Source organism: Heptranchias perlo, chromosome 34, assembly GCF_035084215.1.
Source record: "Heptranchias perlo isolate sHepPer1 chromosome 34, sHepPer1.hap1, whole genome shotgun sequence".
Classification (NCBI taxonomy): domain Eukaryota; kingdom Metazoa; phylum Chordata; class Chondrichthyes; order Hexanchiformes; family Hexanchidae; genus Heptranchias; species Heptranchias perlo.
Genome location: NC_090358.1, coordinates 22,299,217 through 22,313,018, shown reverse-complemented (window position 1 = coordinate 22,313,018; position 13,802 = coordinate 22,299,217). Strand labels below are relative to the sequence as shown.

Below are 13,802 nucleotides of genomic sequence, written 5' to 3'. Positions count from 1 at the left end.
GGGTGAGGTAGACAGCAACCATTTTATCTCCTGAGGTTGACTGCAGGCCCCTCGATGACGTGGCCATACTTGGTGGCCCAGCTGAGTACTTACAAAGATAAACACCCACTTCGTTGGCAGATGACGGACAGCCAATCTGGAATTACGATCTACAACCACAGCAGCAAAACGGTTCCACAAAACCACAAGTGGTATGCAGTTGGACTTAAGCCGAGCTCAGAATGTTCTGGGAAAAATGATAATGGATCATCTACCATCTCAGAAGAACGCCCTGTGTTACTGTACCAGGAGCCAGCTGGTTCTCCAGGGAGCTAAAGGCTCCTTCTAATGTATTTTGTGTAACGTTTGTTTGTTTATTATGAAGAATAAGTCTCTAAACTTAATTCACTTGAGATTTGTGATAGGCCTAGGTAATGTTTTTTACTTCATGTGCGAGTGTGGAGGTTTTAATATATTATTAAATACGCGCAGTTGTTGTAGATAGTTTTACATTAGAGTAACATCTTGGCCTATAAATTTGACTGCGCAGCGCCTATTTTTTAGGCGCTAAATTCCCTACTAAGCTTCCAGCTGGGCAGGAAGCACTCGCACATTTCCAGCGGGAGGTTTGCTGCCCGGCAAAAGGAAAGAAAATCGGTGTCTGAGGCTGTTAAACAGACATTAGGCCTCTTGCGTATGCAAATAAAGGGCCTAACGCCTGTTTGAGGCCCCCACTTCAAGCTTGGTTTGCCCCGAGGCAGCCAACGCTGACTGTGCTCAATAAAAACAGACCCTGGGATGGCCTGTGACCTAAACGTTTTTCACAATTGCTTACCTGAATGTGGAGCCCACATTGAAAGACACCGGCCGCTGCTGCCCTCCCCCGTCCCCCAGCCTCCAATCCTTCCCCCCCCCCCCTCCCCCCCAGCCTCTTATCCTTCTCCCCTGCCTCCGACACTCGGTCTCCTCTCCCAACCTCCGACCCCAGGCCTCCTATCCTTCCCCACGCCTCGATCCTGACCCCCGGCATCACTTACCTGAAGGCTGCCACAATATCAACAACGGCCTGATCCAAGTCTCCTCTTTGCTGGCAGGCTGTTCGCACCACGCTGGCTCCATTATAAAGAGACCAGAGGCCCAATATCGGGGGCACCTCGGGCCTCACCATACAGGCGCAGGGAAAGTACCCTGGGCACGCCCGAATTTCTAAGCCCTCTCTCTGTAACCTCCTCCAGCCCTACAGCCCTCCGAGACCTCTGTGCTCCTCCAATTCTGGCCTGTTGTGCATTCCTGATCTCAATCGCTCCACCACTGGCAGCCGTGCCTTCAGTTGTCTAAGCCCTAAGCTCAGGAATTCCCTCCCTAAACCTCTCCGCCTCTTTACATCTCCCTCCTCGTTTAAGACACTCCTTAAAACCTACCTCTTTGACCAAACTTTTGATCATCTATCCTAATATCTCCTTCATTGGCTCAGCGTTAAATTTTGTTTGATAATCGCTCCTGTGAAGCACCTTGGGACTTTTTACTACCTTAAAGGTGCTGTATAAATGCAAGCTGATGTTGTTGTTGTTAGATCTAAAAAGGTAGTTCTTGTTATATCACTAACGTTATTATTCTGAACTTTCTTTTTTTGCGTTTCTGGTGGGTGAATTTTACGCCTCTCAGGGTGAGGGATGTCATTGGTGGCAAGTGAAACATTTAAACCCAGCGTCAGCATCAAACACTCTCAGATTGGGTACAGTTTGGGCAAAGCTCGGAATAAGGCTCACAATGCCCCAGTAACATTCTTTAAGTTCCAACTTTAAAAGGGCAACATCTGTCGTATCAGTGTGAGATTTTCTCTTCCCCCAAACCAGTGGCCTCTCTGACAATTATCGCTAAAGTCTGAGAGTTTTCTGCCGTGGGCTTGCGGGCACCAGAGACCTGATAAAACTTTTCAGACGTCGAACTCCTGCAGCCGTTGGAAAGAGGAGGTTTCCATTCCCATCTGTTTGGGCCTGCTTCAAAGCCAGGCCCCAGAGGTGAAGGGACTGTACTAATCCACTCCCTCATCCGGTTCCTCCCATGGTGTTCTGAACTTGAACCCATTAGAGCTAATTGAAAACTCAAGGCAAATATTGTTCAAATTGCAACATTTTTAACACAGTCCTGAATAACTTGTGGGGAAGCCATCTGTGTTTTATTTTGATTGATCATGTTATCTTATAAATTAGAAGTAAATAAAATGAAGAAAATCAATGTAATGAATCGTTTCCTAACCACAAGCTGTTAACAAATTCTTCGCCGTATGATAGAACGATACAGCACAGAAGGAGGCCGTTCGGTCCATCGTGCCTGTGCCGGCTCTTTGAAAGAGCTATCCAATTCGTCCCTCCCCCCACTCTTTCCTCACAGCCCTGCCAATTTTTCCTTTAAGTATTTATCCAACTCCCTTTTGAAAGCTACTATTGAATCTGCTTCCACCGCCCTTTCAGGCAGTGCATTCCAGATCATAACAACTTGCTGCATAAAAAAAATGTTTCCTCATCTCCCCTCGTTCTTTTGCCAATTATGTGTCTTCTGGTTACTGACCCTCCTGCCAGTGGAAACAATTTCTCCCTATTTGCTCTTATCAAAATCCTTCATAATTTTGAACACCTCTATTAAATCTCCCCTTAACCTTCTCTGCTCTGAGGAGAACAATCCCAGCTTCTCTAGTCTCTCCACACAACTGAAGGCCCTTCATCCCTGGTCCCATTCAAGTAAATCTGCACCCTCTCCAAGGCCTTGACATCCTTCCTAAGGTGTGGTGCCCAGAATTGAACACAATACTCCAGCTGAGGCCTAACCAATAATTTGCAATATAATTGCGTGGACACAAACCCTGACATGAGGTATCATAAAAATATGATGGCAGCATGTAAACTAATCAGTACGTTACGTTATTAATCAATTTAAATTCATTTGCAGTTTGGTTTTTGTGTCAGCCTGCTGGAATCCTGACTGAGCACAGGGAAGTCAATTGATCTCTCACAGCACTGAAAATGATAGTCATTTGTTTTCTTGAGAATAAGCAAAAAAACACTAAAGTTGACAGAAGTCTCTCCCCCTCTTGGGTCAGTTTTATTTAAGCAATGTCATTTTTTTTTGATTGAGAATGCCAGCGTTGAGATCGTGAGTAATGAGGCCAGAGGCCACTGAAAAATTAATAAATTTATGATATGCATTAAAACCACCTCTGCCCCCCCCCACCTCATAAAGGGCAGTGGTGTTACTGTAATTTAATAATGGTTCAGTGCCAAGAATGTTGAGTCCATCGTGTCCATATTTAGTAGATTGAACTCTTATCTAAAGGTAACAGTTTACTTGGTATTTTCATAACCTTAGTGTGAATGTGACATTTTGGCAGCCATCAAAATATAATTAGGCAGAGGCGAAACAACAGGTGTCAATATTTGGAATAGAAAATGAGATGTTTCATAAATATTTAAGCTCATAATCTCCCTTGTGACAAGCACATTTTTTTCAATGTTACCAAAGAAGGGTTTTTATATCCAGACGGTTCATTCATGGAATTAATGTTGCCTTTGTACCTAGTGGTCATGTCACAATGATGAGGCTTAAATGAGAACCGTTTTAAAGAGTAACTAGTTGACCTCCCATGACATGCACATAGGGCGTCAAGGACAAGTCCAGTCCTTCAGGTTAAGTGGGATTAGAGGACGGTGGATAATTGGACCAGGTGTGCAGAGGATAATTTAGTCCCCTAGAAATTCAGCCGCGTGGCACCCAATTTTCGAGTGCTAAACGGTCTCCGAAACCTCCAATATGACAGGCAGGAAGCGCGTGCCCATTACGAGCCAGAAAGTGACCCCGCCCACCATATTGGTAAAGGCCAAAAAATCGCCGTGTAGCCCCCACACCTGATACAAGTGTTAGGCCCTATGCATATCCAAATGAGGGACATAACACCTGTTTGAGGGCCCCAATTGGTTTTCCCTGCGCCGGCTGCATGTGTGGTCTAACAGACGGTCCTTAAAGGGAACGCTGCAGGCCGCAACCAACGAGGTAAGTGCTTAAAATATACTTTGTTGAATGAGGGGACGGGAAGAACAGGAGTGCATCTCCCGACCTCACATCCAACCCACGCAGGCTGCTGCCGGCTGCTCATCCCCCCTCCCCCGATAGCTGCTTCCCCCTTCCCCCGATCATTGCTTCCCCCTTCCCCCGATCATTGCTTCCCCCTTCCCCGATAGCTGCTTCCCCCCCCCGATCATTGCTTCCCCCTCCCCCGATCGTTGCTTCCCCCTCCCCGATCGTTGCTTCCCCCTCCCCCGATCGTTGCTTCCCCCTCCCCCGATCGTTGCTTCCCCCCTCCCCGATCGTTGCTTCCCCCTCCCCCGATCGTTGCTTCCCCCCTCCCCGATCGTTGCTTCCCCCCTCCCCGATCGTTGCTTCCCCCTCCCCCGATCGCTGCTTCCCCCTCCCCCGATCGCTGCTTCCCCCTCCCCCGATCGCTGCTTCCCCCTCCCCCGATCGTTGCTTCCCCCCCTCCCCGATCGTTGCTTCCCCCTCCCCCGATCGCTGCTTCCCCCTCCCCCGATCGCTGCTTCCCCCTCCCCCGATCGCTGCTTCCCCCTCCCCCGATCGCTGCTTCCCCCTCCCCCGATCGTTGCTTCCCCCTCCCCCGATCGTTGCTTCCCCCTCCCCCGATCGCTGCTTCCCCCTCCCCCGATCGCTGCTTCCCCCTCCCCCGATCGCTGCTTCCCTCCCTCCCCCGATCTCTGCTCCCCCCCGATCGCTGCTCGCCCCTCCACCAAGCGCCCCTCCCTGACCCAGCTGCTCCAAGCTTTATGCAGGAACTTTAGATGTTATGAATTCATGTTTCCAACAATTGAACTTAGTCCCCGAATTCTCAATATGATCTCCCAGTGCGCAAAGACATAAAATCTATTCTTAAGATCTGTACGAACATTTCCCAATGTGGCAATAAATGTGTCTGCAAGGTTATGTCACAGAAAACCATATTCGTGTCAACAGTTTTCAGAAGCTGTGTACTATAACAGGCAGACTGACAGGGGATCAGCCTAAATCTGTGGATAACAACCATATTATTAAGGTAGTATCTTGTAAGTGTCAGCTTGGCAGTTTTGTAGTACTGTCGTCTCTGAGTCAGACGATTGTAGGTTCAAGCTCACAGTTCAGTGCGGTATTGAGAGAATGCTGCACTGTCGAAGGTGCCGTCTTTCAAGTGATCTGTTAAACCAAAGCCCCATCTGCTTATGTGGCATAAAGGATCCCATGGCACTGTTCAAAGAAATAGGGAATCCTCCCGATGTCTGGCCAACATTCCTCCCTGGACCAAAACCAGTGTAAGCAGACTAGCTGCTCATTCATTCATTTACAGTGACTGCACCTCAAATGTAATCCATTAGTTGTGAATTACTTTAGGACATGAATTAATAAGATACCAGATGGATGAAAATCCTTTCTTTCTGCATCCTTTCCTCTATATCTTTGAAAAGGAATCCAAAACTATTAAGTGTGCTCTTTTGCATTAATATTCTGTCCTAGAATTTTTTTACATGTATAATTAATTTAATTTTTATATGAGATTCTTATCCTAAATCTCTCTGCCCCTCCACCTCTCTCTCCTTTGAGACGCTCTTTAAAACTTACCTCTTTGACCAACCTTTTGGTAACCTGTCCTAATATCTCCTTTGGCTCAGAGTCAAATTTTGTCTGATTACGCTCTTGAGAAGCACCTTGGGACATTTTACTACATTAAAGGCGCTATATAAATGCAAGTTGTTGTAAATTACCCAAGGCAATACACCCAGTGTCGAGGTTAGATTTGTAAACAGATCATCTGATTCCAGCAGATCATCTGTGCAACCATTGGTCTCATTACAGACATTCACCAAACCAGCTTGTTTGATATTTGCATCGGCAGTAATTGTAAATTATTTAGTAACTCGGAGTCGTCTTATAATTTTTGGGTCGATAGAGTGAAATAAAGAAGAATACCGTTTTTTCTCTAACTTGGAAGTAAACTTACTGCGTCCATTGAACTGCAGTTTCAGCCAGTTTGAGCTGGTTTTATCCGCCTGAACCAGCGCTAAAGATCGCTGAAAATCGATTTGCACCCAGCGTAATCAGAATTTCCCCGATTTTTTGCACTGGTTCAAAAAATCATTGCGCCCCGAGCTGGCCCCGCCCACAAAACTGGCCACGCCCCCAGATCGAAATAACGAAGATGGCCAGATTCCACCATTTGTGGCCGTTCGATGAGGGCCTTCAAATTGAGCTCGTTTTCTTTGGCGGACAGGCACTAGTAGGCACGTTTTAAACAATTTACATATTAAAAAATATTTAATTTACCAAGAAACTGACTAGTGTACACCAATTAAAGTAGTAAATGGTCCAGTATTGTTTTTTTAAGTAATTTTAAGTGATTTAAAATCAGGTTACTCACAGGCGGAGGACTGGACACTAGTATTAAAAATGCTTATTTTTTGTGATAAATCTATTTTCAGTTGTATTAATAAAACTGCATCAAGTTACCACTCTTAAATACATCTTAAATACATCAATCAATATTCCTAATTGCAAAGAAAAAGAAATAAACGATTACGTTTTATTAAGCTGACCGATTGCACTGGTTCATGGAAGATTTTATGTTTGGGATTATGCAAATGCATTTTAGCGGAAACTCGAACTGTAACCTAACTGGTGCAATTTGTGGCCAATTACCGATTGCGTCCAAAGGGAACTCAACCCCCAGGTATTTAACCAGAAATGACCCCCATCCAGTTTAAATTGAAACTTCCATAAGGCCTCTGACTGAACAGAGCTTTCAGTAAGAAGCTGCTGTCAGCCGCCTGTCCGGCGACGCCTTGATTTTAAAATTCTCATCTTTGTTTTCAAATCCCTCCATGGCCTGGCCCCTCCCTATCTCTGTCACCTCCTCCAGCCCTACAACCCTCTGAGATGTCTGCGCTCCTCCAATTCTTGCTTTATGCGCATCCCTGATTTTAATCGCTCCACCATTGGCGGCCGTGCGTTCAGCTACCTAGGCCCTAAACTCAGGAACTCCCTCCTAAATGTCTCCGCCTCTCTACCTCTCTCTCCTCCTTTAAGACGCTCCTTAAAACCTACCTCTTTGTCCAAGCTTTTGGTCACCTGTCCTAATATCTCCTTATGTGGTTCGGCTATCGAATTTTGTATGATAACGCTCCTCCGAGGCGCCTTGGGACGTTTTACTACGTTAAAGGTGCTATATAAATTCAAGTTGTTGTTGTTGTCTTCCTTTGTAGCGAGGTCTGTCACTTCCTGTAACCTGTGGGCTTTTTCTTTCCCAGATAACACAGACAGACCCGTCAAGCATTTCTACCGGGATGGAGTGCGAAATTATACCAAGCTGCTTCTGAGTGCTGAGGGAGGCGTGCTCTATGTTGGAGCAAGAGATGCCATTTTCTCCTTGGATATTTTGGATATTGCTCCCAATAAATTCAAAAATGAGGTATATTCATATATATGTCTGAAAGGTGACAGGATGTTAAATTGGCACAGGGAAAATCAATGCCTTAATATTTAGCTAGTTCTCTTCCTTTTTCTTCTTTCCTTTAACTGTTACTTCCCTTCTAATTTAGATTTTTAATGGACAATTAGTGCTATTGTATCAAGCGAAAAGGTCTTTCGGCAGCAGACTCAAATCCATTGGGAACTGGATTTACACTGTCAAAACACACATCACTTAGTGCCCCTGTCAGCTGTCAGACCTGTAGATCCAGACACGGGGCACAGGGTCACAGGGCTACTGTCCTGTCACATCGCTTCAACTAATTTCCCTTCCCTCCCCCTCTGTCATTAAATGCTGGGCCCCTCCAGCTGGGAGGGTGATTGACAAGATAGCTACTTCTGTCACTAGTGTTGCATGATTACCGAACCAACATGAGCCCAGCTTCCCAAAGGACGTGGAGACTAATCCTCTGTTCTCTCCCAATTTGGAGGGCGCCATCGACTGCTGCAGCCCAGATCTGACAGAGCTGATCCAATTGGTTTTGAGGTTAGCAGGTCAGCCACAGCTGGTTGTCTGTGTGAAGTCAGCCAGTGAAGTGTTTCTGGTTAATAATCCTAAATTGAATGTTTATAATCCGCATTTCACAAAGCAACTTTTTCCACTAAAACTATCAATAGAACTTCAACCCTTTTAGCTGACTGAAAATTCGTTTCCAAAAAATTTAGATAGAACGAAAACACAAAGTGCGAAGTGTTTTGGAGAAATTTATCTTCTTTATTGATGAACACCCCACAGACCGTAGTCACCAAATTCTATTAACTCTGAGAAAAGGGCAGAACTAAATCACTTATTATAATGGAAGTGGTACTTCCAGTGTGTCATCTGAAACACAGTATAGGATGGTTTACAATGTAAGTGGAGGACCCTGTCCAATTGCTCAAGTTCTTTGTTAGATTGATTTTCTCCCTATTTTTATGGTGGCGGCAAGGGATCCTTTGCATATTAAACGTTTTATGTCCATTACTTCTTTAACTCTCAGGATGCTGATTTTCTTTATTATTCTATTGGAACTAAAAACATATTTGCATTATTCAGCATTTTAGGGGTAAATGATTAAATGCTTTCTGTTGTTGAACATCAACTGAGATGATTTTTGAGGAGCTGGGGGTTGTATTCGGAAATTGGCCAGACTAGTCACAAATTTCCTACATTCTAAGAGGAAAATATCTGACGGATGTTGAAGAGGTGACTGTGCACATCTCAATGTGACCGTCGACCACTAATGACGGTGGTCGCTGAAAGGGCTGCCCCGTTGTCATAACTGGAGGCGGACAAAGTACGATGTGGTAATTGGCTCCTTCTGCTCGTTCAACAATCGAACTCCCACTTTCGCACGTCCGTACCATCATTGGGAAATACATTTGATCGTAGGTTAGAATTTCAGCAGAGGACAGCAATGCTCGTGTGTGGTATCATTGGCACGTTTATAGCCTGCTGCTGAGTGGATTTATGAAGCCTAACTTGGCTGCTCAAGGGAGATGTCTTGGAACGGGCAGGTAGACAAAGAAATCATGGGGTAAAGATTAGACCTCGTTGTGCCCAAAGGAGGCCTGAAAGATCAGTATTGGGTCGGGCCATTTTCTAGACATGTAAATGAGGGGGCCTAACACATTTGCGCCTGAAACCTGGTGCCGACGAATTTCTAGCCCCATATCACTGGCAGGTTATTAGTGTCTCCTGCTGCTAGAACCGGGCACTGCACATTCCCTGCCTGCGACAGCACTCTAGCTCAAGGCAAGCTGGTGAAAATGAACAATCTAGTGGTTGTTGTTATTTACACTGAATGGTTTCTGCAACACTTGTGAAAACCCGTTTTCAAATGTTAACACAAGAACCTTAACCAGATTCAAACACTCTTTACAGGTGATTTGGGAAACTCCAGAGCAGAAGAGGAAAGAATGTCACTTTAAGGGCAAGAGCCTGTCGGTAAGGCCCCTTCACTATGAACATAATCTGTTGAGATACGTTGAAGTCCAATAGTGAAAACTTCTAACAACTGCTTTGGTATTTGTCTGGTGCAGAGTGACTGCTTCAATTACATCAAGATCCTCCTCCAGCTGAACAATACTCACGTTTATGTTTGTGGGACTTACGCTTTCAGCCCCACTTGTGCCTACATCGTAAGTGTTGACATTGCTGCCTTTAGATATTGAAAGGCTAAATATTACCATGTAATCACACAAAAGTGTAATCTGTTATCTTTGCCTTGTAGCGTATTGCAGACTTCTCTCTTGCAAAAGGTCCCAGTGGTAATCTTTTAACTGAAGATGGAAAAGGCCGATGTCCCTTTGACCCGACCTATAAGTCGACTGCAATTATGGTTGGTGGGTAAAAGCAGGTTTCAAGCAGTTGTTACTGAATACATTATTATAACTCATTACATGAGCCTTCAACCTATCTGATTATAGGGTTGGTGGCTGGAGCGCATATCTTATTCCTAGTAAAGAACAGCGATTATTCTGCTGCTCAAACACAGTTTCTGCCAACTGGACCCTGCTCTCCCAAAGCTTTCTGTCAGTTTTTCTTTCCTCACTTTCTGAGTCATTGCTTCTCTCTCCTATCCTTTCTGCTATTTATTTTTCTTCTCCCCCGGTTTTTTTTCCCCTTACCTCTCCTGGGAGTTGGGTACAGCTGAGCTGAGCTGTAGGTTCACAGTCAGTAGCCAGTTGTACATGTGAAAGCTAAGGCCCGGTGGCAGGCTTTATGATGATGGGCACCATCAGAGCCGAGCCCAATCCTGCCCTCTGTCGATGTTCACACAGAGGCACCTCCAGAGGAATAGTGATCGGTAAATGGAAAACCTAGTCTGGTCTTTTCCTCCTTCTCCAGCTTGAGGATGCTGAGGAGAATTGTGTGCAGCCTAAGACAGACTAGCTCAAATTTAAAATAAATTTGTTGGACTATAACTTGGTGTTGTAAAATTGTTTACAATTGTCAACCCCAGTCCATCACCGGCATCTCCACATCACAGCTCAACATAGACCAAGGATCAAACCTGAGCACCGCATCACAGGAAGGATATATTGACCTTGGAGTGGGTGCAATGCAGATTCACTAAGTTGATACCGGGGCTTAGAGGGTTAAATTATAAGGACAGGTTGCACAATCCTGGCTTGTAGTCCCTTGAGTATAGAAGATTGAGGGGTAATGTGATCGAGACTTTTAAAATGATAAAATGATTCAATAGGGTAGCTAAAGAGAAACTATTTGCTCTGGTGGGGGAATCCAGAACGAGGGGGCATAATCTTAAAATTACAGCTAGGTCATTTAGCAGTGAAATCAGGATGCTCTTCCTCACACAAAGGGTAGTGGAAATCAGGAACTCTCTCCCCGAAAAGGCTGTAGATGCTGGGGGTCAATTGGACTTTCAACACTGAGATCAATAGATTTTTGTTGGGTAAGAGTATCAAGGGATATGGAGCAAAGGCTGATAAATGGAGTTGAGGTACAGATCAGCCGTGATCTAATTGAATGGTGGAACAGGCTTGAGGGGCTGAATGGCCAGCTCCTGTTCCTATGGTACCATCTCAATCTGCAGGGTTCAATGCTACACCACGCATTGAACCAGTGAGGAGCAAAATTTTGGTGTGGTATGATTCAGAAGAAGTTTATATGATGATGGGCTGTACTCCTTTGCTGGATAAGATGTATGAATATGAGAGAATGCGACTGACCTTTTCTCATATTAGTTCTTGAAATACTCATCATTATCCAATAAAAGCACTGCTTGTGTGTCTAAACATTTTGAAGTTGTGCATATAGAAAGTCACTATTTTTCTGTTAAATGGAATATAGTTGAACCTCCTGCTCATTAATATAGATTGGGCTCCATAGAGACCAGAGCTCAGCCTGCATTCCTCAGTTATTACACCATTATGTTTTACATCTTGGATAAAATTGGATATATAAGTATGTGAAGTTTATTTATTAAATACTGAAGAATACAAATGGATGGTTTTGATACTTGTGTGTCTTTATTTTTGCCAGAGGAGGAATTGTATGCAGGAACGGCCAGCAATTTTCAGGGGAATGAGCCAATCGTTTCAAGAAGTCTGGGTAACAAACCACCCTTAAAAACTGAGAATTCTCTCAACTGGCTCCAGGGTAAGTGACGGGCAACAAATTCCAAGATGAGAGTTGTAAGCGTGACTGTCTTAAAAACGTCAACCAGCTCATGTCAAAAGGCATTTTGCGGAGCAGTACTAGTGGTGTGTAGAGGTGGCACAGGGGGCTGGGAGTTTGGGTCATGATTACTGCTCTCAGCTTCGCCAATAAAGGGAGGTGTAGAGGGGAGGTTAGGTGCTGACCCTGCAAGGAGGAGGCAAAATTAACGGGCGGGTCAATACTAGCAGCTAGATTAAGAAAAGGCTGGAAGCAATGCTCTGCCTGCCATACTTGCAATAAGAGCTTTCATCCTGCCAAGCCCTCCCGCCCTGCCAGGCCCTCCCGCCCTGCCAAACCCTCCCGCCCAGCCAAACCCTCCCGCCCTGCCAAGCTCTCCCGCCCTGCCAAGCTCTCCCACCCTGCCAAGCTCTCCCGCCCTGCCAAACCCTCCTGCCCTGCCAAGCCCTCCCGCCCTGCCAAGCCCTCCCGCCCTGCCAAGCTCTCCCGCCCTGCCAAGCTCTCCCGCCCTGCCAAGCCCTCCCGCCCTGCCAAACCCTCCCGCCCTGCCAAGCTCTCCCGCCCTGCCAAGCCCTCCCGCCCTGCCAAACCCTCCCGCCCTGCCAAGCCCTCCCGCCCTGCCAAACCCTCCCGCCCTGCCAAGCTCTCCCGCCCTGCCAAGCTCTCCCGCCCTGCCAAGCCCTCCCGCCCTGCCAAGCCCTCCCGCCCTGCCAAACCCTCCCGCCCTGCCAAGCTGTTCCACTCCGATACTGAAGAGCCAAGTTCCTCTTGAATCTTGGGATAACACACTCAAGGTTCAGTCTCGTGGTGTAACTGTAGTCGGGTACAATGAGGTACAACATGTATAGACAGGGTGAACACAAATAATAAAAGAAAGTCAGATGCATATTCTTCTGAACTGATTCGTTTAACAAAACAAGTGCGCTGCAAAACAAGTTAAACATTTACCTCTGTAATTCTGTGTAATCTTAATTTTAACCCATCAAATTTGCCTCTCCAGTTCAGTTATTAATTAGTATATTACAGTGTTCACTCTATAGTACTGTGCCATGTAATGCACTAATCTCCCTGTGGACGAACAATGGAGATATTTGAAAGTGGACTTACATGAAAATAATGAAAGGATTATGAAAAAGTGCCTCTATAATATAGCTGCAGACACTCAGGGCAGCTGGATAGTGGAGATGTCACTTAGTTCAACAGACTCGAGTTTGGACCCCGAGGCAAATGTCCAAATGCATTTACGGAGATTAAAGGGACGGTGGGCCCTGTCCACGGGCAGTGGATGTTCTGGCGCTTCTCTCTCGCTGACATTGTTGCACTAAGAATATAAATAAACATTCCATTTGGACTATCCTTATCACTGGTGATGCATTACTGAGCCTGGCTGAGATGAAGTCAAACACTGATGGTAACTATTGTCCTGCTATTAAATGTTTTGTTGCTCTCCAGACAGACGGGCACTATATTTGTACATTTGCTCCTCTGCGTGTCATAGATCCTTGTGCCAAGCTCACCATTAGCAACGACAGATTGTTACTGCACAGAGAAGTACAATAACCCTGATTTAAACCAGGAATTTACCACCAGTTCATTTTAGTGGACGGAAAATCGTGGGCTGCTGAGTTCTGAAGGGAAAAATCCAGCCCCTAACCTGGCAATTCTACACAACATTTGATATTCAGCATTTAAACCAATCCAAAAATCTCTTTATAAACAAAAGTCTCGGTCAATTGACTTTGTTGGTGCACTTTGAGCCGTAGCTAAGAAAAAAAAATGTTAAAAAGTAAACTAAAACTGAAATAAATGTAATTTTACTTAAAGAACCTCAGTTAAATGTTAACAGTTGCTTTCCATGGTAAGGAACACCAATAATTTGTACTTAACTCATGGAGGTGAACATATCTTTAAACTGTCTAATTTCATTACATGTTTTACAGATCCAACATTCGTAGGTTCAGAGTTTATTCAAGAGAAATTCTCCGAGAGGAATCCCACCAGAGACGATGGAAAAATTTATTTCTTCTTCAGTGAAACGGGCAAAGAATTTGACTTTTTTGAGAACACAATTGTATCGCGGATAGCCAGAGTCTGTAAGGTAAATTCAAAGTCCTGAAGGGGCGGGAGGTTTGCCATTTCT

General features: G+C 45.2%; 1 protein-coding gene across 7 annotated transcripts in view; it reads left to right on the top strand.

Annotated features, from left to right (window-relative positions):
- sema4ba (sema domain, immunoglobulin domain (Ig), transmembrane domain (TM) and short cytoplasmic domain, (semaphorin) 4Ba) overlaps positions 1–13,802 on the top strand; it is a 341,741-nt gene that overhangs the window by 289,651 nt on the left and 38,288 nt on the right. For all 7 annotated transcript variants that reach the window (XM_067971587.1, XM_067971584.1, XM_067971585.1 and 4 more), the window contains 6 exons: positions 7,320–7,480; positions 9,404–9,466; positions 9,562–9,660; positions 9,753–9,864; positions 11,528–11,644; positions 13,603–13,760. In XM_067971587.1, the coding sequence (XP_067827688.1) occupies positions 7,320–7,480; positions 9,404–9,466; positions 9,562–9,660; positions 9,753–9,864; positions 11,528–11,644; positions 13,603–13,760 (710 nt within the window). The remainder of the gene's footprint in view (positions 1–7,319; positions 7,481–9,403; positions 9,467–9,561; positions 9,661–9,752; positions 9,865–11,527; positions 11,645–13,602; positions 13,761–13,802) is intronic.